The sequence below is a fragment of the Gobio gobio genome, assembly GCF_949357685.1.
Source record: "Gobio gobio genome assembly, chromosome: 17".
NCBI lineage: Eukaryota > Metazoa > Chordata > Actinopteri > Cypriniformes > Gobionidae > Gobio > Gobio gobio.
In genome coordinates this window covers 37,102,874-37,127,819 of record NC_137110.1, presented here as the reverse complement: position 1 = coordinate 37,127,819, position 24,946 = coordinate 37,102,874, and the positions used below count along the sequence as shown (strand labels likewise).

The 24,946-nt window shown below is 38.3% G+C and overlaps 2 protein-coding genes across 5 annotated transcripts; both read left to right on the top strand.

The window, feature by feature from the left end:
- Nucleotides 1–7,944: 7,944 nt before the first annotated feature.
- On the top strand, nt 7,945–18,665 carry wnt6a (wingless-type MMTV integration site family, member 6a; the record flags this gene model as incomplete). Of its 4 annotated transcripts, none has more annotated exons than XM_079841535.1 (4): nt 7,945–8,372; nt 10,880–11,126; nt 13,024–13,313; nt 16,986–18,665. In XM_079841535.1, the coding sequence occupies 3 exons, from the start codon at nt 10,928–10,930 to the stop codon at nt 17,445–17,447; spliced, it is 951 nt and encodes a 316-aa protein (XP_079697661.1). In that variant the 3' UTR covers nt 17,448–18,665. The 4 variants fall into 4 exon arrangements, with proteins under 4 accessions (XP_079697661.1, XP_079697659.1, XP_079697660.1 ...); XM_079841533.1 differs by having other exon boundaries at nt 7,974–8,372; nt 10,906–11,126; XM_079841534.1 differs by having other exon boundaries at nt 7,974–8,372; nt 12,988–13,313.
- cdk5r2a (cyclin dependent kinase 5, regulatory subunit 2a (p39)) lies at nt 18,051–20,887 on the top strand. The gene has a single exon (XM_079841536.1). It carries the CDS (start codon nt 19,341–19,343, stop codon nt 20,265–20,267), a length of 927 nt encoding a protein of 308 aa, XP_079697662.1. The 5' UTR covers nt 18,051–19,340; the 3' UTR covers nt 20,268–20,887.
- The last annotated feature ends 4,059 nt before the right edge of the window (nt 20,888–24,946 follow it).

Genomic DNA, 24,946 nt, shown 5'->3' with positions numbered 1-24,946 from the left:
ATCTTTCTTTGTTTCACTAGAGGGCGATCATTCTGTTTCAGAATATGATTGTAACCCTACACGTGATGGGCGCATACACAGACAAGGGGCACACAGCAAAATATAATCAATAAATACGTCTTAGACTTTATTTTAAACATTTTAATTTGAAAAAGAAGACAAAATATTCATATTCAACTTAAGCATTGGGGGGAAAAAGCATTGAACAAATGACAAATAAAACAGGCTAATAATAATAATGTGTGTTACTTGTTCCCAAATGTTGGTTTATACAATAATTTTGTGATGTTTGTGGGTCCAGATTTAGTTTTGAGTAAATATTAAACAGTAATGTTCCTGTTCTGCCATTTAACATGCATTAACCTGATCATGTGAATCATATAATTATAATATATATATATATATATATATATATATATATATATATATATATATATATATATATATATATATATATATATATATATATATATATATATATAATGTGTGTGTGTGTGTGTGTGTGTGTGTGTGTGTGTGTGTGTGTGTGTGTGTGTGTGTGTGTGTGTGTGTGTGTGTGTGTGTGTGTGTGTGTGTGTGTGTGTGTGTGTGTGTGTGTGTGTGTGTGTGTCCACTAAACCTCACAAAAAGTATATTTTCTTGATTTTTTAAACTGCAGATGCCATTTCCCTGTGATGGACTGGTCAATTTTTCCAAGGTGTTTCCTTGCCTAATGATCCTAGGACAAGCAGTTTGGAAAAAGGATGGATGGATGCAGATGCCATATTATCTGATATATTCTTTCAAACATTCCTTCATTAACTTTGTATAATATTAAATATTAACTGGGAAATTCCTTAAAATGTTACTCTTAAAGCTACTAAAATAAGACTAACTAAAATAAAGGTAACTTTATTAGCATACAAAATTAAATAAATATAATTAAATCTTCTTACACACTTTCCTAAAAAATATATAACAGTTGACAAACAATATTTGCAATTTTTGCAGAAAATTACAAAATGTGTGTGTGTGTGTGTGTATGTGTGTGTGTGTGTGTGTGTGTGTGTGTGTGTGTGTGTGTGTGTGTGTGTGTGTGTGTGTGTGTGTGTGTGTGTGTGTGTGTGTGTGTGTCTTTGTGTGTGTGTTTGTTTTTCGTGATTTATGAGGACACAAATTTGTATAATGACACAGGTATTACAACGTAAACATGAAATATGAGGACATTTTATATGTCCAGATTTCTTTTTACATTTAGGTAAAAGTTTTGAGTAAATATTACATATAAAATTAATCAGTGATGTTCCTGCAGCAGCTAGTAGCTATCAATCACATTCATTAATACAAGGTATCTTCTCTGGATACACACACACACACACACACACACACACACACACACACACACACACACACACACACACACACACACACACACACACACACACACATCTCAATCATGCCATGCTTTGGGTGTGCACACACACCAATTGTTCCCATAAATCAACTATAGGCAAATAACTATACTCTCAGACTTAAAATGTCCACAGACATGGTGCAATATACACACAAACACAGCTCGGTTCTTTCTTTCTCTGTCATTCTCGCCTCCCCTCGAGCATCACATCTGTTCCTTATACAGCATGCCTGCAGCTACAACTGAAGAACACAGTGGACTCTCCAGAGCTGTGCTGTGGTGTCTTTCTGTCCCACGCTTTTTACAGAGAAAACATTTTTCTCTTTGTATGTGGTTGTTAAAACACAGTGAATATTCTGACAATGGGTTGGGTTTGTTATACGTTTTTTTTCTGAAGATGAAACAGAGCATGAAGTGTTCTCCTAGGGGTAAACATTTCTTTTGAAGAAGAATAATTGTTTTCTCAAGTGTCTTTAGTAAGGAACAACTCAACACTTTTGGAAATATTACATTTGATGTGAAATATTAAATATTGAAATATTATATTCTGTGTGCATACCTGCTTTAGTACTCTGGGATACATGTGTGATGTAGCTGTTTAACATCATCAGACAGTGTTCATTTAAAAATGGACAAATACAAGAGAACTGTAAAAATATTTTTGAAGCATATGTAGTAGTTTTTTCTTCCACTAGGAGGCAGTAATTCAGTAAATTCAGTGCCTTCAAATGGCCCCAGAAATGACTTGCAGCAGATGTGCTCTTTGAGTGCCATTTGTAAAGATGCATTTATGTTTTGCAGTGTAGTTTTAAACCATATAAACACAGGCATATGCTGAAATTCAGCTAACAAAAAAATATATAAGTACATTCTGCTAAAGTTCCCATTCAAATTCATATCCAAAACAAACAAAGCTGGCACTTTATATTTTGTGAATGTTTGCAAATTTCCTTTTCGGAATGAGCTTTCCAGAATGCTACGGCTTATATGGCCGAAGTTAGGCTACCATATTCTCTGACTGTATTTTAGAGCTGTCCTTCTGCGTAATGCTCACCGTCTGCGTTATTCCTAAATGCACATTTATTATGCATTAGTCAGGTGAGGTGACAGACGTGTTACGTTCCCACACGAGCACCTATACAACAATTTATAGATTAAAGGAGGTGTCTAATGCTATTGCATGCATTCTGACTTATTTACACTGAGTTGATTCACATGCTAAACATGTGTGTGTATGTGTGTCTGTGCGCGTGTGCGTGTGTCATAAGTGTGTGTGTGTGTGTGTGTGTGTGTGTGTGTGTGTGTGTGTGTGTGTGTCATAGTGTGTGTGTGTGTGTGTGTGTGTGTGTGTGTGTGTGTGTGTGCTCGTGACTCTTTAGCTCCACCCACTGCACGCTTCCACGGGTTTGCGGTTTTGGGAAAGAATCGGGACAGCGTATCTGTGTTATAAATATGATAAAACTAAAGTCTCTTTGGAGATATGAAAGATACAATACTACTCTATAGCAGTGGCGGCTGGTGATAATTTTTTTGGGGGGGGGGGGGGGGGGGGGCAGTATCAAGATGCATGTTGACTAAATTCAAGCATTAAAGAGAAACCAGTGTCTTCACTTTTATCTTTTTACACATTAATTTCCCACATACAATTGAATGAGGAAATGAAAAACAAAAGAAAACAGCCACAACAGACTAGCATGTTGACTACTTGAACATACATTTTGCTCTCCTTTCTTTCTGGCCAGCAAATTTCTCAATGACTCTCTGATTAAAGTCAGTCATCTCAGTAGTGTCATGACGTTTGCATTGTTCTATTTGAGGTCTCTCACCCCATTTGTTGTCCACAAAACTTCAGTACCGACACTTTGAAATAAAAGACAGGGAAAGCAATAAAGGGCATTGCTAACAACACATCCAGCCACTTACGTTTCTCATAACAAGCGCGTGGAGCTCCGAGTGCAGCTGCGTCCTGTCACTGGCCTGTGCTGGATTTGTAAATCGCGTTGGTCCGGTTCAGGATCTTCCAACGAACGCCTTGTGAAAGAATTTGGTTTAACTGCTGCCATCTCTACGAAACTGATCATCCTAGCAAGGTTGTGGCGGAGTCGGAGTGACTGTAGGTGTTTCTCAATGTCAAGGATCCTTCCTCTGCAGGACTGGGCCTTCAAAGTCACTTCCTTCAGAGGCTAGGCGAGGCTCCTTAGCATTCGGAGAACACGTAAATGGAACAGGCTAGCAAGTGCACGTCAGCCTCATTACGTCAGTGAAAAGGTCCGTTAGCCATCAATAAAGTAATTTGTATAATATCATTACGGTTGTAATTTGTACTGGCATTTAAAAGTTAAACTTTACAAATGTTTGGTAACGTAAATTCTTACACTTGAAAGCATATTGCCCCGTTAACGCTCCGACTCCGCCAACATCCGATATTTTGTATTTTTTGAACAAGATAGCAAAGCTGCGCGTATAGGATTGTGGGTGATTTGAGAATGCTAAGAGTGCGAAGTCTACTCGTATGCATCCTTTCCTGTATATGGCATATTTTTCGAACGAAGGACTCAGGCCTTGGTTGAAATTCCGAGGATCCTCGACATTGGAACAGTCCTTCGACGGACGTCGATGATGTAGTATCCTCGGAATTCTGGCTTCCGAGGATCCTTCCTTGACATTGAGAAACGCCTTGTATCGCCTGCGGACTTTCGCTTTAGTGGCCAAGAATGGAAAGTTGAATGACAGGTGACGAGAACCAATCAGATTGGATAAAATAACACGCATCCAATTCTGATTTGCCAGGGACGCAACGATCTGCGTCCGGAGGAGGATCTTTAAGAACCAATTAGATACCAGCTTCAGGTCACATGCTGCCCGTATATTTTTAGACTCAGATAGACATCCATTTGTCCAGCGTCCCTCACGCATGAAACAGCATGAAACATATTGAAGAACATATCAAATAGTTAACCCATCAAAGCCAGTTTTTATTAAATGCTGAGGCTCTTACTAACAGCCAGCACATCGTATGAGTAAACTCTTTTATTTTTATTTCACTTTTATATCATTTTTGTATACATGTATATTTCTGGAATTTTGATGGGGGCGGCGCCCCAGCGCCCTCTATTGACCAGCCGCCACTGCTCTATGGGTACTACTCAAGATTAACATGCGATTGGCAGAAACTGTGTGTTATGTGCCCTTTAACATGACAGCACATGCTAGTCGATGAGTTGAATCAATGTAACTCCACAACAATTAACGTTACATAAATGTAGGCTTTACTAACCATTCAGAAACGTCTAGGTGCAGTCTAAAAGTTGCAACCTCTTCCTGAGTCTCTCCATCTGTGTCCGACTCCGGTTCAAACATAAGGCTGCACTCCACAACTGGTTATTTCTGACATTTTGGCTGAGCAAGATTCGCTTTGTTGTATCTGAAGATCGTGTAAAAAAAGCTCATTAAAGGGACACACAAAAATGATGCTTTTGCTCATACCCAAATAGGGGCAAATTCGACAAGTTATAATAAATGATCTGGGAGGTATTTTGAGCTAGAACTTCACAGACACATTCTGGGGACACCAGAGATGTATATTACATATTGTGAAAAGAAGCATAATATATTAAGTAATGAAAACATTGTTTCGATAGTCCACTTGAGATATTATACTAAGTAACTTTGCAACTACATGTGAACTCTCTTATTAGATATTAGTTATATATACTCTAAGTTATGGTTATAGTTAGGGTTAATAGAATAAGTTGGCATGTAGGCTACTTGCAAAGTTACTTATAGTCAGTAGAAGTCTGTTGGGGGACCATCAAAGTGTTAGCAGATATTACTGTAAGCAAACAGTCTGCTAATGAATTGCCGGGTTGACATGTAGTAGCAATGCTTCTTGTAGTTAGAATGTCTAAAGGCAACTATAATGAAATAAAGTGTTACCCATTTTTTTCTGTGAACGTTAATGGAACATTTCATTTTATCATTTTGCAAATATTATGGGAATGTTACTTTTGAAAACATTCAAAAAATAGTGTTCCCATGATGTTTGCAAAATTATACAATGGAACATTGAAATGTTGAGATATGTGAAATGTGAGCTCTATAGATTCCACCTTGAGGTTTAGTGGACCAACTGAAAAACTATATAACTTTAAAGATACTTTATGAAACTTTTATTCAGTTTCCCCTCAAATAGCCACTTGTTCATCCAAAAAAAAAGTACAATGAATAAAGCCATATGGGTTGATCTGAAGGTCAAAGGCCTTTCAGAGTGGATGGAGATGATTGTCCAGGCACAGTTGTAATATTCACTGTAAGCCATCGTAGTGTTTGGGGCCCTGATCCAGGCATTGTTCATTCACAACTCAGTTTTCATCTGAACACTGAGGCTGTTTACTGTCTCTGGGATAAACGCAAGGAATGTATGGCAGAGTTTACTAAATAATGTCGCTATGCCACCGCCTCCCTCGGAAAGTCCAGATCACATGACTTCTTCAACGCACCCAGTGTTATTAGCAGGAAAAGCCATATTGACATAGAGCCTTTTATTATGGGTTTCCTTCCTCATACTTATCAAGAGCAAGCTGTGTCCATATAGTATAGAATATTATATGTTGTATGGAATAAAGGGATCATAATATCATAAACAAGAAATGTACAATAAAGGTAAAAATGTGCAAAAAAAATATTTTCTATGTTTTTTTTTCTTTCTGAAAGATGCTAATTACAATTTAGAAATATTGTGTAATGTTTTGTAATTAAATAAATATTTAGCAGAAAGATTTCTGTGATGGGTATGTATAGGGGTAGGTTTAGGGTTAGAGTATACAGTTTGTACAATATAAAATCATTATGTCCCCATAAAACATGAAACCCCAATGTGTGTGTGTGTGTGTGTGTGTGTGTGTGTGTGTGTGTGTGTGTGTGTGTGTGTGTGTGTGTGTGTGTGTGTGTGTGTGTGTGTGTGTGTGTGTGTGTGTGTGTGTGTGTGTGCGTGGTTCAGGTAAACCCTAAGTTATGGACATGTGTCCCTAAGTTATGGACATGTGTCCCCACAAAGACAATAATATTCAAAATCCTTGTTCTTGTGGGGACATTTTTTGGTCCCCGTGAGGAAAACAGCTTATAAATCATACTAAGTGATGTTTTTTGAAAATGTAAAAATCCAAAACATTTCTCTGATGATATAGGGTTAGTGTAGGGGGATAGAATATATAGTTTTAATAGTATAAAAATCATTATGTCTATGGAGAGAGTCCCCATAAAACAAAAACAGAATGTGTGTGCGCGTGCGTGCGTGTGTGTGTGTGTGTGTGTGTGTGTGTGTGTGTGTGTGTGTGTGTGTGTGTGTGTGTGTGTGTGTGTGTGTGTGTGTGTGTGTGTGTGTGTGTGTGTGTGTGTGTGTGTGTGTGGACTAGTAATCCCTACGTTATGGGGACAAAATGTCCCCACAAAGATGGCAATATCCGAAATCCTCGTCCTTGTGGGGACATTTTTAGGTCCCCATGAGGAAAACATCTTATAAATCAGACTAAGTGATATTTTTTGAAAATGTAAAAATGCACAATGTCTCCTGTGATGGGTAGGTTTAGGGGCAGGGGCAGTGTAAGGGGATAGAAAATACGTTATGTACGGTATAAAAACCATTACGCCTATGGAAAGTCCCCATAAAACATGAAAACCCAACGTGTGTGTGTGTGTGTGTGTGTGTGTGTGTGTGTGTGTGTGTGTGTGTGTGTGTGTGTGTGTGTGTGTGTGTGTGTGTGTGTGTGTGTGTGTGTGTGTGTGTGTGTGTGTGTGTGTGTGTGTGTGTGTGTGTGTGTGTGTGTGTGTGTGTGTGTGTGTGTGTGATGTATGGTTAAACTCCAAGCTACTGTAACAGTGTGCCAATTTATGAACTCAAGCAATACAGCTAATTACATAATGTCGTTTTCATCTAGGAAAAAAGGGGCAGATGCAAGAACATATCAATGGCCATAAAATAATTCTCAATCCATCCCAGTGTTGCCCTGAGAGAAAGATTAGAACTCTTATAAAATGAGTTTTATCCCAATTTGATATTATGAACAAGAATATGATAAAGCAACGAATTTAGACATTTTTGATAGGAAGATTTGGCATGGACATTTTAAAATCCATTCTGTTTGGCCTGAAAATGTTCTAACAGACAAATTCTGGCTGATAACACAGGATACTGATATAGCTGTAGGGCCAAGAAGACTGCCAAGGTCAACACAGGCAAGAGAACACTTTATGAAAAACATATCAAAAACGACAGCTGGACATCATAACACTAATTTAAATTTAAGGCCTGATGAAAACGAGAAATATAACGAAAACAAAACAAGACGAGTTTTCTGCTTGACATAAATCCATGGGAATCATTTCTGTTTCCAAAACAAATAAGGGCTGTGCGGGTTTACATCAGCTAAATGAGTGTCATGTAGGGTTTCTGCACCGTTTGTTTACAAACTCTTGAACTTTTTGACTTGACAGGGATTTTTTTGACGTTACGTCAACTGAGGTGGAATGCGCGCGTGCCAATAGATGTTAATAAGATAAGATAGACGCGCTGTTCAGAAGTGAGTCGCGCGGGTTCTGCTCGGTGGACGCTCACCGAAAACTTGCTTATGTGATGCCAGTTTTTTGTCAGTAGCCTACTATAGAAGAGGAATATTTTTATTCGGTTAAAAGCAGCGATGATTCATTTGTCCTCGTGCACTTTCTTTTTTTGCGCATCACAGGATCTTCTCTTAATTTTAAACGTGTCTCAGTGGTGCATTTAAAACACTGTTCTCGATCATTGCTGGATATGATGCCACTTCAAAGATTCGCCAACAAACCAAGGACACATCGTTGGGACAGTTTCAGGTAGATTTGACCCGTTTGTAGATCTAAATCCCTGGATGATGCTCCCAATGCAAAAACACTTCCTCTTGTTCTTTATTATCCTCAATACGACCCCCATACCTCTGCAACTAAGGTAAGCTGAGGCTTTATTCCTGCCTGTTAAAATTCGTGTTCTGTTTGTCATATTAAGCTATATAATTAAGTTATCTGAAAACGAATGCAACTAGCCTTTTATTTTATTGGTAACACTTTACAGCAAGGTCTCATGTTAACATTATTTAATTAACTAACATTATCTAATAATGCGCAATAATATGGTTACAGTATTCATAAATCTTTGTTAATATCAGTTAATAAAATCCAGCTGTTCGTTGTTTGGTAAGTTCAAAGTGCATTAATGTTAAAAAAATATTTGATTTCCATAATGTATTAGTAAACGTTGAAATTAACATGAACTAAGATTAATAAACGCTGCAGAAGTATTGTCCATACTTAGTTAACGAATGTTACCTAAACCTTATGGTAAAGTGTTGCCATTTTATTCAAACCAAAAATGTGGTTTTGAGGCAATTTGATCAAGTTTATTACACCAACAAACTTAAGAATTTATGACTTTGCATTCAGGTTCGACAGGGCTTTTTAAATAACAAGAGGCAACGAAAGATGTGAAAAAACTGGTTTGTTAATAGCAAACTTTGTGTGGGTCATGGCTTAAAGAATGAAAGGAGGAAGGAGAGAAAAAGTATATCAAGTGAAAGAGAAATAATGCTGTAAAAAATGATTGCAGTGAGTAGGCCTATTTATCACGACTTAAAATTCCACATTAGAAATAGTAAAGTAAAGTAGCCTAGTGTTTATGCTTGACTTAAAATATTAAGTTTAGTTATCTCAACTATATCTATAACCAGGGGTGGTTCTAGGATTTTCATTTTAGGGGGGCTTAGCCCAAGTGAGGGTATTTTAGGGTCCAAATTGCGCTATTAACTAGTAGCTTACTAACATGCATATCCATAGGATGGCTGTTTAGTAATACTTATAAAGTAATACTTATAAAGCTCCCCCGAGAAAATGTTTATTTCTCTGATCTACATATGTGTATTTTAAGATGTTCTGAAGGCGAAAAAATTAGATAACAGTAGCTTGAAAACCATGTCACTGGGCAGTAGATTATTTGTCTTTCTTATCTCCACATCTCTCTTTTGGCAACGTTTTTGCAAACCGCCAAAATACGTACCAATATGTACATATCTCTGCAGTTTCAAAGTGAAATGAACACTAGAGGCAGTAAAACAGCAAGCACTTTTTATCATTTTTTTTTTTCCCATGTAAATGAATAAATTTTGGAGTTTGCGTCACTTAATCTGCTCCATATGCTCGGCTTTTTTTTATATAATAAGTTTGCTCAGTAGCTCAGCTGGTACAGATTTGTACTTGTAGCCTAATAATGAAAGCTCAGGTACGAATCCCGTGAAAGACAAGTCATGATAAAAGAGCTCAAAGATGAGTTCACAGAAGCTAACAAGACATGGTTACTATTGTATTTTTGTCACATTTGCTTTTGTTAACACTATCGGTTAGGTTTAGGGTTTAGTGTAGGTGTACGTTAAAAAAACAATGTCACAAAACGTCAGATTGACGCTCATCTGTTCCGGGAAAAAAACGAAGCTTTTGGCGGCACCTAGTGGACATATCACTTTGAAACTGCAGTGATATGTACATATTGGTACGTATTTTGGGGTTTGCAAAAACGTTGCCAGAGGTACATTTTCACAATGAGACCAGGTTGGCTTTTTTATCTTGCCCAGTCTCTTCCCCTCCTAACGCTGAGTTTTAACTGATATAGTTTTTCCATTTTCGTCAGTGAAGAAAGTAAATATGGTTTACATATTAGCATACTGACATTTATATGTTTTATGAATACTTTTCTTAGACACGTTAATTTACTGTTTATTAAAGTTTTATGTTTATTTAATTAATTCACAAAATAAACACATTCATTACTAATCTTATGCCCAATACAGGCTGAAATAGCTGAGCTTCTTTTTATTTACTGAAGGCTACACATGGAATAATATTAATTTACAATATGTATGTAGCCTACACATTCATTATTAATCTTATGCCTAATCTGAAGAAAACGGCTTTGTTAATATTTCTTGTTTGTTAATTACATTATGAATCACATTGGCCTATTTTCCATTCAAAATGACGAAATTAGACAAAAGCGTATTCATTTGCCTGAATATTTTTGTCTTTGTTTAACATTTCTGACTTAAAGAAGCAGCTGTTTTAGCTTACATTTCTCTCACTTGACGTCGAGTCGCGCTGCTAAAATTCGTGTTTAGCCTCAGCAGATTCTGTGTGAACATAAAGCCCGCCTAAAAAGGGTCTAGAACCGCCCCTGTCTATAACTAATTGCTGCATTTTTTTTTTTTTACAGTGGAATAAGAATCACATTACAGTTTTTTGTATAAAAAACAGAAAAATAAAACAAAGCAAAACTTTCAAGAATTTCTCTTAATTTCTTAGTTGAAGAAGACACTCAAATACTATCAGAAGAAATGGGAAATATGTCTTTTGTGTGGATGTGTGTGAGTGTGTCTTTGTGTGGAAATTGATATGTATTTACATGTCCTGTAGCTATTCCTATTTCTTGTGCACCACAGGGTGGAGGGTAACCCTTTAGTGATGGATCCCAATAGTATCTGCCGTAGGACTAGAACGTTGGGAAGCCGGCATGCCGACCTGTGCCAGTCTCAGCCTGAGATAATTCAAGAAGTGGCAAAAGGTGCCCGGTTGGGCATACGAGAATGCCAACATCAGTTTCACAACCGTCGCTGGAACTGCACCAGCCAGAGCAGAAACCTGGCCAAGATCCTGCAACAAGGTGAGGAACAAACAAAAAAGCTTTTTACATTTGGAACTTAATAATGAAGATTACATGAATGCAGTCAGCACCCCCATTCCACTCCCACCCCCCTTTGTTTAATTCCTATGTGTCATAATTCCCCAGAACATATTTTCAAATCCCACCTGGTTGAAAATGTTGTTTTGAGCAAAAAGCACACTAATTTCCCAGTAATCAAATCCTTTTCTCACCAGAAAGACACTTTTTTGTTTGTTTGTTTGTTCTTTTTGGCTGGGACTTTTCGACATGTCAAACAATGCTTGTGCAGAGATAGTTGATTGCTTAGTCATTGCTGAGTTCTATATGGCATGTTTGTACATTTGAAAGGAATTTTATTTTCTTTCAGATTCTAAAATTGGGATTGGGATTCTGGCATTATGCTCTAATAGTAAAGGAATGCCTTCATTAACACCATGTAGTTAGCCACATGGCCATTAGAGGGCATGATTGTGTCAATTTGACCATGCATAAAAAGGTTACTTGACACAGAACTTACTGTAACCTCCTAAGACCCAGGAAAACAAAGTCTTTTGAATTTAGTATGTTTTTATTTAGAGCATAAGAAACAAATTGATTTTTTTAAATTATATTTTATTCATATGTTATGCTATGTCCTCGTAAATGGACTCCGGGACTCAGTTGTTTAAAAAATAAAATGACAATGGAAATTTCTTTACATTTCAGGATTTTTTTTAACCAAACTTTGTTTAAAGGTGATTCGTATGTTATGACAGATATAACAGAATGAATTGATGTACCATTTTACTTTATGCAATATGTGGGTAAAATGGCCATACATGGGTTTTCCCATTCAATGCAATGGATCTATATACACTGTATCTAATTTGCATATTAATGTGTTCTTGGAGCAATATGTAATGAAAAAAAAGTGTAATAGTTGGCAACATTTTCATAATAATATCTAATATTTCATATGAACGTTGATATGTAATTTTTTCCCTATTCACTTGTCTCCCAAAATGCCTGATAAACATGCTTTAAGTCCCGGTGTCCTCTACAGTGGACATGTATGAAATAAATGCCCTGTTTTGTAACAGAAAGTCATATTTTGATTAGAGAACCCCATAACATTTTGCTGAGATGTTGATTTATAACAAACCATTTGAAAAATAGTCTGATTTCAATGATGATTACAAAATATTACAAAATATTACCAACAATCAGGATCTCTGAAAAGCCCATAATGTGCTCTTTACAGGACATCCAGACTTAAAACTGTGACATATGGTGTCAGAGAAATTCACTCAAATATAATGTCCATGTACGTGGACAGTGGCACCCAGGAGGATACGTTAAGATAAAGAGCTTTATAGGGAGCTTTTTATTAGTGGCTTGGACCTCATAGTACACATGTCTAAATGAGACTGAGAGGAGGATTACTCTTTTTTAAAAAAATCCAAACATGACTTGCCGATTGCCAAAGCTCAGCCATTTATAAGTATGACTTGTTTACATCTAAATTTGATACCAAGAGTGAGTGTATCTTGGAGGAATTCTTTACACTAAGGGGAAACTGCTCTTTTGGCAGTTCAAGGTGTATTGAGGCAGGTCTAGACAACGGAGATGTGTGAGGAATGTGAATCTGCTAAATGAGTTATTGTTAATGTGGCAATTCCTTAGATTTTTAAGTGATCTTAGAAGTGGGATGGGCCGCTACTCTGAAACAAGAGTTTAGATAGAGATCATAATCAAGCGCATACCAAGATCCACATGAAACAATGAGCTTATTCAGATTGTCATGAGACATTATGTAAGGTTGTATTTGGACAAACTGTACATTTTCCCTTATCGAGTTAAGTTCCTATGAACTGTTCTCTAGATATCCGGGAAACTGCATTTGTGTATGCTATCACAGCTGCTGGGGTGCTGCATGCAGTTACGCAAGCCTGCAGCCAGGGGGCGCTGCCACCGTGCGGATGTGTGACCCTTCAGAGTTCCTCTCAAACTGACCATGACTCCCCGGCGGAGGAGGTACCCATCCTGGCTTCACCTGTCCAAAATGTTCACTGGGAATGGGGGGGTTGTGGAGATGATGTGGACTTTGGCATCGAAAAGTCTCGCCAGTTCCTGGACACCAGGCAGAGAAAAGGCAAGAGTGACATCAGGACCCTTATTGACCTGCACAACAATGAGGCAGGAAGACTGGTACGTTTACATTTGTGAGTTTGGAATATGGAAGGATAGCAAGCGAGATCGTTCCCATTTGCTTTAATCGGGGGAAAAAACACTATTGGGTTTCCATAACATTATAAAAGAGTAAAAAAGAGTAAAAAAACTAACAAAAAAACAGGGAGAGATATGGACTACAGAAGTCAAAAGAGACAAATTTACAGTCACTCCCTCAACATCTGCAGTGCTTACTCTCTTTTTTATTTATTTAAAGTCACCATAAAATCAAATAAAAAATGTTTTAAGCAATATTGCAGTATTTATGATAAACTGGGGTGCACAAGTTTTTATAATGGTTCTCAAGGGAACACTTGGATATGCTGCTTGGTACTCACATTTTATGCAAGCTGTCGTCATCACTCACTATCTTCTTTTCTCTCGAACATGGTACAAGATGATTTAGGCCTGCTTCTTTCTCCCTGGTTAAGCCTGCAATTTGCTGTTTACATCCACAAGTCAACAGCTGATTTTGAGTCAAAAGTCTCCATTGTCATCCGTAGACAAATTAATGTAATATATTTAAAACTTTTATTTTGACGGGTTGCCATGAAGACCTTTGAGTTTCTGTGTGTTTATGATATGACAATAGTAAAACTGTAAAATGCTCATGAATGTCTCTCAGAGCGGCTCTGGAGATCAAGGTCATGCATTTATGTCCTCATATAGTGAGGCGGCAGATGCTGAAAACACAGCGAGCATCACACGTGCCTCAGTGTGTGTGTGTGGTAAATGTAACAAAGCATCTGCGCCATTCATTCACACAGAGACACGCAGAACATGGAGGATTCGTATTTAAAATATTTTTTCGGTTTAATATTCACAGACACTAGTCTATATATCACAATTTGATTTAAGTGTACTGACCTGCTTTTTATTTATTCATTAAAAATATGAGAAATTCCGTAAAATTTCACATTGTACAGTAAATTGCGTTATTATGACTGGATTCTGTGATTACACTCGCGTTTTCTGTATCAGGGAAATCATAGGGCCCTAGAAAAAAAACAACTAGAAAGACACAACTAATAATTAATGAACACACTTATCATCATGATTGCTATCTTACCAGAGATGGAAAAAAATCCTACTCCAGTATGTAAACGTGGCCCCGTCCCCAAAAATGTTGGTACTCAAAAGTGCTTCCCCCACGTTTTCTGCTGCGCATCGTTTATTTTTACCACACCCCTGATTATAAATGATTTATCCTTGCACAACCTTATTTATTTTTACAATTCATGTGCTTTCATAATCTATAATCAAAATAAACATCTCTAATCTTCTTTGATCACATGTTCACAGGTGCGAGAACGCGACAACCTGTCACTTTTTAAAATATTCATCACATTTTCTGTTTGTACAACAACAACAAAAACACCAGAAAAAATAGACTAGTTGTGAAGAACGAAGACCAAGAGTCAGAAGTGCAATTAATTAAAGAAACTTTTATAAAGAATAGTTTGCAGTTTCATCAGCAGAAACCAGCTTCAAGTCACGAAGTTTTGTACATACAATTTCTCAACAGTTATACTGTTTTTAAGGTCTAGCTTCGTCATTACTTCAGGTTGAATGATTCAGATTGGCTAAGAGAAAATAGATAGTCATAGTAAATTTCCACACATTGTCAGTTAATGTGTTAATGTGTCCATAGATCACTTGTTGACGCTTTCACCCCAGAATTAGGCACGTAGTGACCATCCAGGTCTGGAGGAGGTGCCAGGTTGTCCATAACAACATGCCCGTTGTACACCTCTAATACTGATCTGCAATACAGAACCCTAGCGCACATACACAGATACACAGGCTTCTCCAAGGTTCGAGTTGGCTGAGCCCCAGCTCTGACCAGAAAGCTTCCTAAAACATACTGATAACATGTGCTTTCTCTCAGAGGTACAGACAATATTCATCATAATTCTTTAGTATTTCAGTAAAAGGAAATAATATAAAATGAAAGACAAATCCATATTTCATCTCTGAAAGCCGGGCTAAGTGAGTAGGCACTATTACTGCACTCCTGGCATGGGCCAGACCCTCAGTCACTCCTCAGGGACCAAATACAAACTTTAGAAAACATATATAAAGAAAAAATAATCAATCAGTAGTTCTATTGATTAAATAAAATCGTAACTGGAAAATAATTTTAATAATATAGGAGGATAAATATTGATTAATGCCTTGATTATACATTTAATTAAGATATATATTAAATGTATATATAGGTATATAGGTAAGATATATAGGTATATATATATATATATATATATATATATATATATATATATATATATATATATATATATATATATATATATATATATATATATATATATATATATATATAAGTGGCAGTGGATTTTCAGAATCCGCACCCTTCAATATAATTAAACCCACAATAATTTATGCAGTCAGTTATGTGTTCTGCACATCAGCACTGTGGTGTCAAGCAAAAGTACTATTTAAACATAAAAATAAAGGGATAGTTCACCCAAAAATAAAATTCTGTCATTAATTACTCACCCTCATGTCATTCCAAACCCTATACGACCTTCGTTCATCTTCGGAACACAAATGAAGATATTTTTTAGGAAATCTGAGAGACATCTGAGTCTGACCCCTCCATAGACAGCTATTTAATTGCTGCCTATGGAGGGGTCAGAAAGCTCTTAGATTTCATCAAAAATATCCTCATTTGTGTTACGGGTTTGGAACGACATGACTGTGAATAATTAATGACAGCATTTTCTTTTTTGGGTAAACTAACCCTTTAAAATTTTCTTTTATTTATTTATTTTCTATGGGGAGTGTTATTTGCTTTTAGATAAACTGAACGAAACAGGTTTAAACCAGAAACCAGGATTTTCAATTAGACCAATATAAAAATACACGTTTTACTTTTTCTTTAACTAAATTGAATCAATATTAAACTAAATTGAGCTGAATAATGACACTATTGTCTTTTGTAGAGCTGCTTTACAGCTGAATTTGTTTCATAATTGATGAATTTTGCAACAGTAACACCTTTTTTCCCTTCTGTTTATTACTGTGAAGCTGCTTTGAAACAATCTGCATTGTATAAAGCGCTAAATAAATAAATGTGTCTAGACTTAACCATTTACTGAGCATGTCTGATCATACTTTTGACACGAAACAGAAGTTGTGGTGGATGTCGGCTGCTCGATCAAGAAAAAATTGTTGGGCGGGACTTGATTTTGTCAATCGGGAATTGATTGGATCATGATTTGCTATTGCTTTGATCTCAGGTTGTCCCTGATTAACGATTATTTTGATGAACAATTACAAGGGCACATACATTTAAAAAAAAGATACTGCAATATTCCATACAAAACAAATAATTGTCAGTTTTGATTCAACTTTAACTTAAAAGCCAAGCAGATCTCGGCAGCCATTGACTACCATAGTGCCGAGATCTGCTTGGTTACAAACATTCTTCCAAATATCTTCCTTTGTGTTCAGCAGAACAAAGACATTTATACAGGTTTGGAACAACTTGAGGGAGAGTAAATGATGACAGAATTTTCATTTTTGGGTGAACTATCCCTGGATGAAACACAGGACAGATTCCCATATGAAGAAAGCAAGCATATTATTGTCTCATTTGTCACTTTTCTGTCTTGTCACTTGTGTGTACAGGCCATACAGATACAGATGCGAACAGAGTGTAAATGTCATGGCCTTTCTGGTTCCTGCACCCTTCGCAGCTGCTGGAGGAAGATGCCTCTGTTCCGCCAGGTCGGTGACTATCTCATGCAGAGCTTCCATGCGGCTGTTCGCGTGATGGGTGGGAATGATGGGAAATCGCTTGTCCCCATCGATCCGGATACCCCTCTCCTGGATGCAAACGTCCTCATCTATTCAGCCGAGTCACCTGATTTCTGTCAGGCCAATCAAAGGACCGGTACAGAAGGCACACAGGGCCGTGAGTGTAACAGCACAGAGACAGGGCCGGGAGGCTGCGACAGCCTGTGCTGTGGTAAAGGATTTGCAGACTACACACTGGAACATGAGGAAAACTGTCTGTGTCAGTTTCACTGGTGCTGTGAGGTTCAGTGCCAGAGGTGTTCTGTGAAAAAGGACGTCAGCCTCTGCTTGTGAAGTCCACTCGAGGAGTTAAAAATCAGAATTGCATCTGTGATAGTTGTGTTTGAGCTTCTCTCGTATTCAGAGGAGCATCCTCTGTGCAGAAGGGAGCAGTGACATGTGGAAACAAGTGCTTACCATCCTCCTACATTTTTTTGTGATGGTCCACTGGTTATTGCAAACAAGACTGAGCAATATCTATAATTCAGATGGGAGTCGGGCTTGTATGGCTGCTTTTGAAAATAAACAAGTCATGCTGCCACCTGCTGGTCCTTTTAAGAGAAATCTGTGTATATAGACAGAATTGATTTTCTCCAGTGTTTTCGGAACAATACCTGGGAATAGACTGATGAGCTTGAAACTTAAGACAAAAACATCCTCTGATGCACAAATCAAAGCTCCATGGCTTGTGGCAATTTACTTGGTATTTGAAAACGTCAGTGCTGTCCATGGTGCTGAATACCTGACTGATTTGTTGTCTGGCAAACCTAAAGATACAGTCGTACCCAACTGATTTTGTCTATTATTTTACATTTCCCAGCCATTTCTCTTTGTACCTGCACATGCTTTAAATTACCTGCATATGTTTGTTGCAAGACACTGAAAAATGGTAACCTTAAAAAAACTTTTATTCCAATCAAAAATGTTATTTAACATTTATGAATCAACCTAAATATGAAGAGTTCCGATGCAAAGGCCTCTAAAAGCCACTTCGGTAAAGAAATACTTTCACTTCAAACCCACTAAATCCCAGACTCAGCCCATTCAGAAGTACTGGTACTTGGGTAGAAACCTGTACATAGAAGCCTGACAAAAATGCTTATTTTAAAGAAAAACTTCAGACGGACTTAGAGGCTTTTTGCATCTGAAGTCTTCATATATTAGGTTACACCAACAAAACTAAATTTAAGGTTATGATCAGGTAGTTTTATATATAGGGTAACAATTGCAGGTTTACCATATTTTACAGTGGAACTCTAAACGTAATAGTGGGCTCTGTGTTTTCTCTTATGTTTGTCTATGTCCACAAGGTGGAGCATAAGCATGGTCCTTCAGTGCTGCTAAAATGTCTGAGGCTACTGTAAGTAATGCACCTGTACCACTAGTGGTATAAAAGGACTCTTTATGTGTTATGGTATCTATACCTATTTAAAAATGATGAATGGTCTAAATCCTTGAAATTGTTTGTTTTGAAGTGACAGTGTCAAATACAATTACAAATACACTATTGAGAAAACAAATCTACCATCTTCCATTTCTTCTTTTAGCTTTCTATTTGCTTGACCGTTCTACCAGCTGGGAGACATATTTTGGGAATCGTTTGTCAGAGAGATGTACTTTGCTAGCTGACAGGTTGAGCACATGTACTTATGAGGTACACTGTTTTCTATTGTTGGTTAAAAACAAATCCCAGAAATACTCTCTGTACCCCTTGTATACAAATAGAAATCTGAAAGAGACTGTCTAACCCACATACAGACTCATATAAGATGTGAGCAAATGTATTCTCTGGTTGGTGAAAACAGACATCAGTCCTTTCACTTCGCATCAGGATTGGCAGATGAGGGAGGCTTATCCGGGTTTACAGGTCTGTACCTTTAGTTTTTTTGCCCGGCTACACATTACAAGTCCTGCCCATTGCTCCCGCTGTCTGAGGCTGCGCGCGCAGTGGGATGCAGAAGGAGTGGCGGAGCGCGCGCGTGTGACTGAAGCGAGCATCGATTATTACATAGGTACGTTAACCTAATCAACAGCTGTTTTCCCCACTGTATACCCAGTGATCACGCGGAACATAAATGGACGTGAACCTGTGACTTTGAAGTCGCACCTCCCCGAGGCACTCAGCGGGACGAAAGGCGAGACAGCGCATTCCGAAGGGCCGGTGGGTGTTGGTCGTCAGTGGAAAAGATGGGCACGGTGCTCTCTATTTCTCCCACGTCCAGAAAAGGAGGGATTCTGGATGAGAAGACGGATGGTGCCAGCGGCAAGACGGAGAAGAGCCTCAAGCGCCACTCGGTGCTAATATCAGCTCTGACGTGGAAGCGGTTGGTCGCTGCCTCGGCCAAGAAGAAGAATGCCAAGAAAGTCAATCCCAACCCACCCGTTTCTCAGATCAGTAACCCCGTGGACCAGCTAAACACCGAAAATCTTAAGAAGTCTCAGTCAGGCTCCGAGCGCAAGACGAAGCCTGGGCCACTTGCTGTGCCAGTCCCTACAGTACCGGATAAAAGCCTTCGATCCAATCAGACCCAGAATGCATCCCAGAACGGAAAGCAGCTCCTCTCGGTCCAGCGGCAGCCGAGCAGTCGCTCCATCATCTCCCCTAGACGAGTCATCGTGCAAGCCTCCACAGGAGAGCTCCTTCGCTGCCTGAGCGAGTTCATGTGCAGGAGGTGCTACAAACTCAAAGAGCTGAGCCCAAATGAGATCATCCTGTGGTTCCGAAACGTCGACCGATCACTGCTCATCCAAGGTTGGCAAGACCAGGGTTTCATCACTCCTGCCAACTTGGTGTTCGTCTACCTGCTCTGCCGGGAGGCGGTGACCGAGGATATTTCCAGCGAGTACGAGCTGCAGGCCACCTTTCTCACCTGCCTGTACCTGGCTTACTCTTACATGGGCAACGAGATCTCGTACCCGCTCAAGCCCTTCCTGGTGGAGACCAACAAGGAGGTGTTCTGGGAGCGCTCCCTGCGGATCATTGATAAAATGAGTGCCAAAATGCTGCAGATCAACTCCGACCCGCATTTCTTCACCGAGGTCTTCCAAGACCTCAAGAACGAGGGTGGCTCGGGCGATACGAACGGAAGATGGAATAATAATCTGGACCGCTAAATTTGGCTTGTGTTAAAAGGAGAGAGAAGCTCTCTGATACCTCTCCACACCCTTCCTTCAAGGGTGAAACGAATGTAAGGCCCGACTGCTGAAGGTGTAAAGAGTGCTTCACTCTATTGCTGGTTAAGGAAACGGACAGGGGGATTTCGCCTCACCTCCATGAGAGGGGGTTTACGTTATCACATGTGTAAAATACAACCTTCATCATGACCCAGTGAATGTCACGAGCGCGATCTGGGGTTTCTTCATAGTTTACTTAATGCATGCTTAAAGAATTCTACTCGTATCATCATTGTGGTTTTTGAAGAAAAAAAATAATAATAATAACAACAACGAGCTGTTGGTGCCGAGCTAAAATGAGAGATGTAAATGGCTAGCTTGTGCGTCAGTGCTGGGGTCTTATTTTTCTATTAGTTTCAGAAACGATGTTGTCACCGACGCTGAGCTGTCCGGGGTGCTGGCCTGCAACAGACACTCTCCTCCTGTCTCCTGTGGCGCCTGATGCTATCTATCTGAACGTTGAATGTACTGTTTTACAACAAAACGACTCTCTACAGTCATATGTGCCAATTGTCATAGTATAAAACGTAATGTTTTATATTGTATATTTGAAAATATATGAATACAAATACCCCCAGACTGTGCCGCTTCTTTATTGTTTTGCTGATGAAAAGGGAAGGGATTCGTGATTGAAGTGTCCTTTTTCATGCGCTTTTAATGTGAGCATAATGATCAAGGTTTTGCTGACATTCACAGCCGCTGGCATCATTTCGTATGCAGAGAAAGACCACAGGCTTGATTTAATTGCAGATGATTTGCATTTGCTTTTCGGCGTTTTAACAAAACTCGACCATTGGTAAAAGTTGAATTTCAATCATGCATGAGAACGAGCAACAGTGTAGGGTCTACGTCATTCCTGTGCAGGCAAATGACTGCATATGCTAATATGCTAATATGCAGTCAAGATAATCAGTCGGATAAGGAGCGCGTGCTGTAACAAATCCATGCAGTTGCTGAATTCACCGGAGGCTTTTCAGTATAGCTGCTAAATGGTTTTATTTTGATTCTGGAAAGCAAGCACCTACATGTAATCAATTGTTCGTGACTAAGTTCTGTGTATAAAAATGCATCGGGTGCTTTTTTATTCATGAGCGGTTGCTAGCCGTGGTGCTGAAACTCGCCTTCACTTCCCGCATATTAGTTTCGTTAGTTTTGCCTACATAGGCTGTTGGTTATGGAAACTTCCATTACTGTCAAATATGTGGGGGACCTTGAACTTGGTCGATTATATTATACCTATCACGTTTCAGAGGTTACAGTAAATTAAAATCAATATTCTACTTACAGTCTTACAGTAGGCTAAAAACAATTTGCTGTCACAAAGTTAAAACATCAGACATCCAGACGTCATGTATGATTTGATTACCTCAGTAATCAAAAAGAATCCGCTAAAAGTTGGTATATAGGTCTATAGCCTGTGTGTGTGTGTGTGTGTGTGTGTGTGTGTGTGTGTGTGTGTGTGTGTGTGTGTGTGTGTGTGTGTGTGCGTGCGTGCGTGCGTGTGTTTAATCTGCAACATTTTTATGCTGACACCGCTGGACACAGGGCACTGACATTGCTCGCTTTCTCCTATAGGTACAGGTAGTCCTCAAGAGAAACGTCTTCATTGTGAAAATGGCCTCAGGAGTGCATGAGTCATTGAGCGAGTAAGAAGCAGCTGGTTTCACGAGAGAACCCCCAGAATTTGTGAATAAAACACGTGGTGCGGGAGTACGAACAGTTGATTGGCCGGATTTTGGTGCAGTCTGATAGAAGTGTCATTGTGACGGAAGGCTGCAGAACCGGCCGCGTGTCGGCCATAGGAATTCTGCGGGCGCATTCCGCTCCGTCACTATGGCAACGGTTATATTAGTAAAGGGTATGATCCAGGTCGAGCGTGGGATGAGAAAAGCTAGTCTATATCTCGTATAATAGCTGTCCCAACACAGCACTAACCCGGGCGCCCAGAGTTAAATGATTAGATGCAATATTGTCCTTGTAAAAGTAAGCCATAACACCTTATTGCTGATATGTAATGATGCGCATAGGCGCCCTTTATTCAATCAATGTTCTTGAGAGTGCAGCGGGAGGTTGCAGAGTCAGACATGAATGTTAATGGGTGGAAGAGCCGTATTGCCCTTAAAGTGATATACATTGAAGAAATACAAGCATGAATTAGGCATTATTCTTGAATGAACCTTTAATGTGAAAATCGTTCTTGTTAAATAAGCCGTTTACGTAAGGCTACTGTTGTCTGCTGGAGCTGTGGGAATGCGGTTGCCGTGGAAACGCCAGCAGCAGGAAGAGAGATCCAGGGACCACAGAAAGGACGAAGCCGTCTATGGACGAAGCAGACCATTAATAATTTACAATATTTCTTTCAGCGTTCTATTTTTACTAGAGATGACTGTCAAACCTTTGGTGGGAATGTAGGATTTGTCCCTGGTCTATAGCCTACAACACGAGACAGATCTTTCAACCATTCATGGTTCCACTGAAATGCAAAATAAATGTATGCAGTTCAGGCTACTTACTTGTAAGTTATTATATCATAAGTATATGTTTTTTTGTCAGCAAGACATTTTATTAAACTAAAGGGTAAAAAAGCTTACTAATTTTGGCTCAACATTCAGCAAATGAAAGCACATCAAATGGTAAATTGGTACATTAGTCAAAATATGCAATGATAACACTGTAAAATCGAATTATTTAGACTTACTTGAAAAAAGCATGCAAACTGATTGCCTTAAAAAAACAAGTGAAATAGGAATAGTATGTTGTGCTAACAAATGCTTAGTTAGTATAGTTCACTTACACAAGAGTTCTAAAAAAGAACAGTAGAGAGTACTTGATCTTTTAATTTAGTTTTACTCTTGACTTAGTATAGCTATAGATGTTACCATTGTTGTGTTTTGATGCTGAATGTTGAAGTCTGTGTGTGACTCAAGCATGATCAGCTGCAAGATATTGTTACAAATATAGAGGGATTATGTCAACCCAATTAAAAGTTCCACAGGTGTTTATGATGTAAGTGTTGGCAATACAATTGTTAACGGTCATTATATGACATAAAGGGAAATATTACATAGGTTAATTTTAAAAGATGATCTTCATTTCTGACTAAATCATTAACTATAGTTAATTATTCAGTCAGAAGCTAGGTCAACTTTTAAAAGCAACCAATTTATTACTTCTCTTCCTTTGAAACCAAATAACTGTGATTTCTTGCATTGCTGCATCAGAAAGAGAGTTTTATTCATATAAATGTTCCAAGTGCCCAACCAAAGTGAACACTGAATGTTTTTTTTTTTTTGCTTGACAAAATGGCCCTCAAACCAATCAATTAATCTTAACTTGTTTTAGAACGTGAATAGTACAGATAACTAGATTTGTACAATTGATTTAAGACACTAAGTAAAGTTAACTAAAAAGTGTTTGTTAGAATCACTGATAAAAGCAAATTCAAACAGATTTTTTTTGGATTTATGATGTTGTTTTCATTTTGTAAAGAAGTCAGGATGATTTTAAGTAAACGTGAAAAATTAAGATACACACACACTGACCAAATGAATTCATACAGCACAGTTGATCTATACGTATCACATATACATATCAAATACCGTCCCATTTAACCAATATCAGTTTATTTCATTGAATAGGTAATCAGCATTAGCAGTAGTTATCTAGCTTATTCACGAGGGGGCTTATGTCTTTCTGTACTACAGGCTATATTGGTATGGGCTAATCTTGGCTATGAGATTATTCTATTCTCCCTGTGCATGCAGTTATAGATAGCCCCTCTGAGACACTCAGCTGAATTCAGAAGACATAATCCACAGCTATGAAAATAACAAAATAGGCCGAGACATAAACAGTTTGCAACAACAAAAAAAGAACAGAACTGAACTGAACTAAAATGAAATGCCATTATATGCTATTATTAGATGGCATTGAATTGTAGGTGAAATAACCAAATCTGTTTGAGCTATTCAGATTACTCAAATTATTCTTTCATTTAAACATTCACTCTCAACCCAGCAATTGGGTTGTTTTAACCCAGCGGTTGGGTTAAATGTTTGCTTAAAACAACCCCATTGCTGGGTTTGTCCATTTTCAACCCAACTTGGGTTGTTTTTAACCCAGCCTTTTTTAGAGTATATATAACTATGGCCTGGTTCCACAGACAGGGTTTAGATTAAGCCAAGATTAGGCTTTAGTTCAACTAGGACATCTAAGTAGCTTTTATAAACATGCCTTAGAAAAAAAATAATTACTGGTGATCTTGAGACAAAACAATGACACTGACATATTTTGTCAGTGCAAGTTGCTGTCAGTTAAAAAAGCTCAAACATGCACTTTAATTTGGGACTAAGCTTTGTCTGTGAAACAATGTATAAATGCAAGTGATACTGTTTTGTGTCCGCTTTTGGTAACACTTTATTTCAAAATACCACTTTAGACATTCTAACTAACTTTGCAACTACTATTCATGTCAACCAATCATTAGAGTATTAGTAGACTGTCTGCAACACTTTATTATGATGGTCCCCCAAGAGACATTCTACTGACTATAAGTAACTTTGCAAGTTCATGCCAACTTATTCTACTAACCTTAACCATAACCTAACAAGTCTACTAAT

What these genes read in the sequence shown, in the direction of transcription:
- cdk5r2a (XM_079841536.1), top strand. Translation starts at nt 19,341, where the DNA reads ATGGGCACGGTGCTCTCTATTTCTCCCACGTCCAGAAAAGGAGGGATT.